We start from the raw sequence: 3,549 nt of genomic DNA, 5'->3' as shown, positions 1-3,549 counted from the left end.
AGTTTCGCTCTGTCGATTAAATCGTGTTTACAAATGTAGTCTACTTACTCTGTGAAAATAATGTTTTGTAAAATATCAAGATACCTATGAAATGCATGTGTGAGTGCACGTGAGAACGGCATACCATGCGATAGCCTCTGGTCACATATGTACCTGACATGTAATTACAAATATACCGTGAGTTAGCGGACTGTGGAATGATGTCCAAAGTGTACATGACTGAGGTTAATTTGGTTCCATTAAAGAACAATAAATTGATAATTTTGATATCATATTTTTGATTTATTTCCATCATTTTTGTTATATGTAAACAGGGCAACTGTCATTGTGTAAATGTCACCCCTCTGCAAAAAGTTCCGATTTTTTTCAAGGAAGATAACTCTCACCCGGATCGAAGTGATTGTAAAATGTAAAATAGATTAATTATAAAGCCATTGTGTATATTTTGTTCAATTTCCCATTCTATATGTATAGATCTTTGTGTCCTGTTTGCTTTTAGCTTGTAGATAATCACTTTTATCCGTACAAATCCAATAAAAAACACTTTGTGTAACATGTGTTATTTATTTTGCGATAAATAAAATATTTGTAGGGTTAATTAGAAATGCTTCTTTTCATTTTATTATTGTTGTTATTGTTCCGAACAATGTCACACACACAAAAAAACGGAAAATCTTAAAATTGACGAAAATTCATTTTTTTGGTATTTTTTCCAAAAAAGTTCCCAAACTATCGGAGTGTTTAGATTTTCATAAAATCAACTCTGCATAGTTGCATAACCATTATATGAAAGTTTCAACGAATTCTGCTGGTTAATTGCGAAAGTGTGGAGCCACCTTAAGTATTGGATTTCTATGTATTTAATTTTTATGGATAAATCCACTGATGTCATCTTTCAATCATGACTCCTAATGTTCAGTACATAATGATAAAGTAATGACAGTTTACACAACTGAATTGTTCTAACTTATATACCCCTTATATATATATATATTGTATCAGGGAAGGTTTTGCCCAGTCAAACTTTTGCCCTTCACTCATGATGCCATTTGGCGCCTAGTAATAATTTCGCCCTTTACATTGAATTACTAGGTATGTTTATTATATATATGTTGTTTACTTAATATATTTGCTGTATTCACTAATTCGCCCACATCACAAAAAAGGCAAAGATTAATCCCAGCGAAAAATAACCCACTATATGGCATTTCCAATTTTTAATTGATTACATCAGATGTGGGTAAATGATAATTACACCTGGGACTAACCAAGATAAAGAATGTAGGTACTACTAAAACTTACACTCAGTTTCATTCTACTCCATTGTGCCTCCTCGTCAAAAAAATTCAGTAGAATTACCTAGTTCATGTATTGTTTACCGGTGTAATTGTTTCCCTGTGTAATTGTTTACCTGACAGTGTGTAATTGTTTACCTGTGTAATTGTTAACCTGACAGTGTGTAATTGTTTACCTGTGTAATTGTTTACCTGACAGTGTGGAATTGTTTACCTGTGTAATTGTCAACCTGACAGTGTGTAATTGTTTACCTGTGTGATTGTTTACCTGTCTGATGTTGTCAATGTCCCCGTAAACAAAGACAAAACCCTCATAAAGATGTCCCAACTGTCTCTTCAGCAGCTCGTTACTGTCAGTCGGCCGACCTTCTAAAGCCTGAAGTCAATCAAAACTTACAATTACTTAGGACAACATTTATTGGAACTAAAAATGTTTGGTTTAATCGAGAATAAAATATTAATTCAAAGTTGTGTCTGTTTATTGGACTTATCTTATAATCAACAAGAATTAAAACTGGACCTAGTCAAGCTGAAATTATGAAAACAACGAAGGTGGCACAGCAATCAACCTGTAAACTTACTTCACCAGTACTGATAAAGTGAATTGGAAAAAAAAAGGTAAAAAATTATGAGCAATCCACAGCATTCCATCTCAAGACAAACTTTGGTATTAAAACAAGTGCTCACCTGGAAATGTTGGCAAAATTGAAGTTGAAAGAGCCAGATGTTGCTGGTAGTGTACATGTATTACATGGTTAGTCAGGGGTTATATTTTCCTTCCCAATAGGATGCTACTGTTCCAATTTGGTCAAAATACCTTCATCCCAATGGAAGAAAGAGGATATCAAAGCTATTCCCCCATATCCCTTATTAGGCCCCGCCTCTCTGCCCGAAGGAGGTCAGACCCACCATTTATACAGAATTGGTTCCCCTTTTGACAAAATCCTGTCATTCTACAGAAGAATAATAATTTTGAAGAATTTGCTGTTTCCCCCATTGGGCCCGCCCCTCTGCCCCCAGGGGCCAAACTCACTGTTTATACAAAATTGAGTTCCTTGGCCTAAGGATGCTCCAGACCAAATTTCGTCAAAATCTACTTGGCCATTCAGGACAAGTAGCATTTTAAAGGAAAAGTTGACCGACAGACAAACAGACGACGGACGACGCAGTATGGCATAAGCTCACCTGGTCAGAGGAAAGGACCAGGTGAGCTAAAAAATCAACAAAGGGCCATAACCCTGTAGGGTGATAGAAGACCAATTTCAGGTTGTGACACACAACCATTCCAAATGGTACTCGCACACAAACCTCGACAACTATCTGTGACAGCAGAGTAAAAGAGATATATACCCCAAATAAAGACTCATGGTGATCAAAGGGCCATAACTCTGTATTCAGGGGTTATAAGGCTTGATGTAAGTAACTAACAAAACATTCTGCCATCCCAAGACGTACTCGCATATAAAAAGTGTATGACTGACCTAGAAAAATGGTCACATGGCAAACAAAGGGCCCTAGCTCTGTAGTCAGGGGCTACAAGGCCTGGTTTCAGTATTGTCACTCTCCACCATCACAAGAGGTACTTGCATACCAAATGAATAAGGCGACAGTCCTAAGTTATGCCCCCGTTTAAGTGACAAACTGAAGCATTGATGGATGGACAAACAGATGATGTTTTACCTCTTAATTTAAAAGTTGAATAAGGTGCTAATGGAATAAATCTATTGAATTCCATTGCGTTAGGGCACTTCCATTACCTCCTTAAGTTTGCCCAGACTGACTGACAGACAGGGACAAGGGGGCCACGATGGCAAGGTGGTTAAGGCCTGACACTCTGCTACCACTAGCCCTCCACAACTTGGTCGAGGGTTTGAGACCTACGTGGGGCAGTCGCCAGGTACTGGTCGTAGGTCGGTGGTTTTTCTTCTGGAGCTACGGCTTTCCTCCACCCCCAAAACCTGGCACATCCTTAAATGACCATGGCTGTTAATAGGACGCAAAACACAAACAAACCAAACAAAATTGTCAGACAGATAGTCTCCTTCTGTAGGACCAATGCAGGACTGAAACAATAATAAACCTCTTTACTTACAAATGTGTAGTTCCTCACTCGTTTGAGACAGTACTTCTCCTGATGTAATGTAAAAATTGACGGTGCGGATCGGCTGACTGCTGACCGTAGGAATTCAGACACACCCATCAGCTGACCACACACAGAACACTGGTCATTTAGAGGTATCTACAATTACAAATC

The 3,549-nt window shown here is 38.0% G+C and overlaps 1 protein-coding gene across 1 annotated transcript in view; it reads right to left on the bottom strand.

Moving 5' to 3' along the window:
* Window positions 1-3,534, bottom strand: part of LOC110464062 — a gene marked incomplete at its 5' end in the record, with an annotated part of 19,780 nt that extends 16,246 nt beyond the window's left edge. Inside the window, 2 exons of the mRNA XM_021519083.1 lie at window positions 1,564-1,671; window positions 3,388-3,534. Of these exons, the coding sequence (XP_021374758.1) occupies window positions 1,564-1,671; window positions 3,388-3,534 (255 nt within the window). The remainder of the gene's footprint in view (window positions 1-1,563; window positions 1,672-3,387) is intronic.
* Between the last annotated feature and the right edge of the window lie 15 nt (window positions 3,535-3,549).

This window comes from Mizuhopecten yessoensis, unplaced genomic scaffold, assembly GCF_002113885.1.
Source record: "Mizuhopecten yessoensis strain PY_sf001 unplaced genomic scaffold, ASM211388v2 scaffold10953, whole genome shotgun sequence".
NCBI classification, from domain to species: domain Eukaryota; kingdom Metazoa; phylum Mollusca; class Bivalvia; order Pectinida; family Pectinidae; genus Mizuhopecten; species Mizuhopecten yessoensis.
The sequence above is the reverse complement of the archived record's forward strand: the minus strand, read 5'-3'. Positions and strand labels throughout refer to the sequence as shown.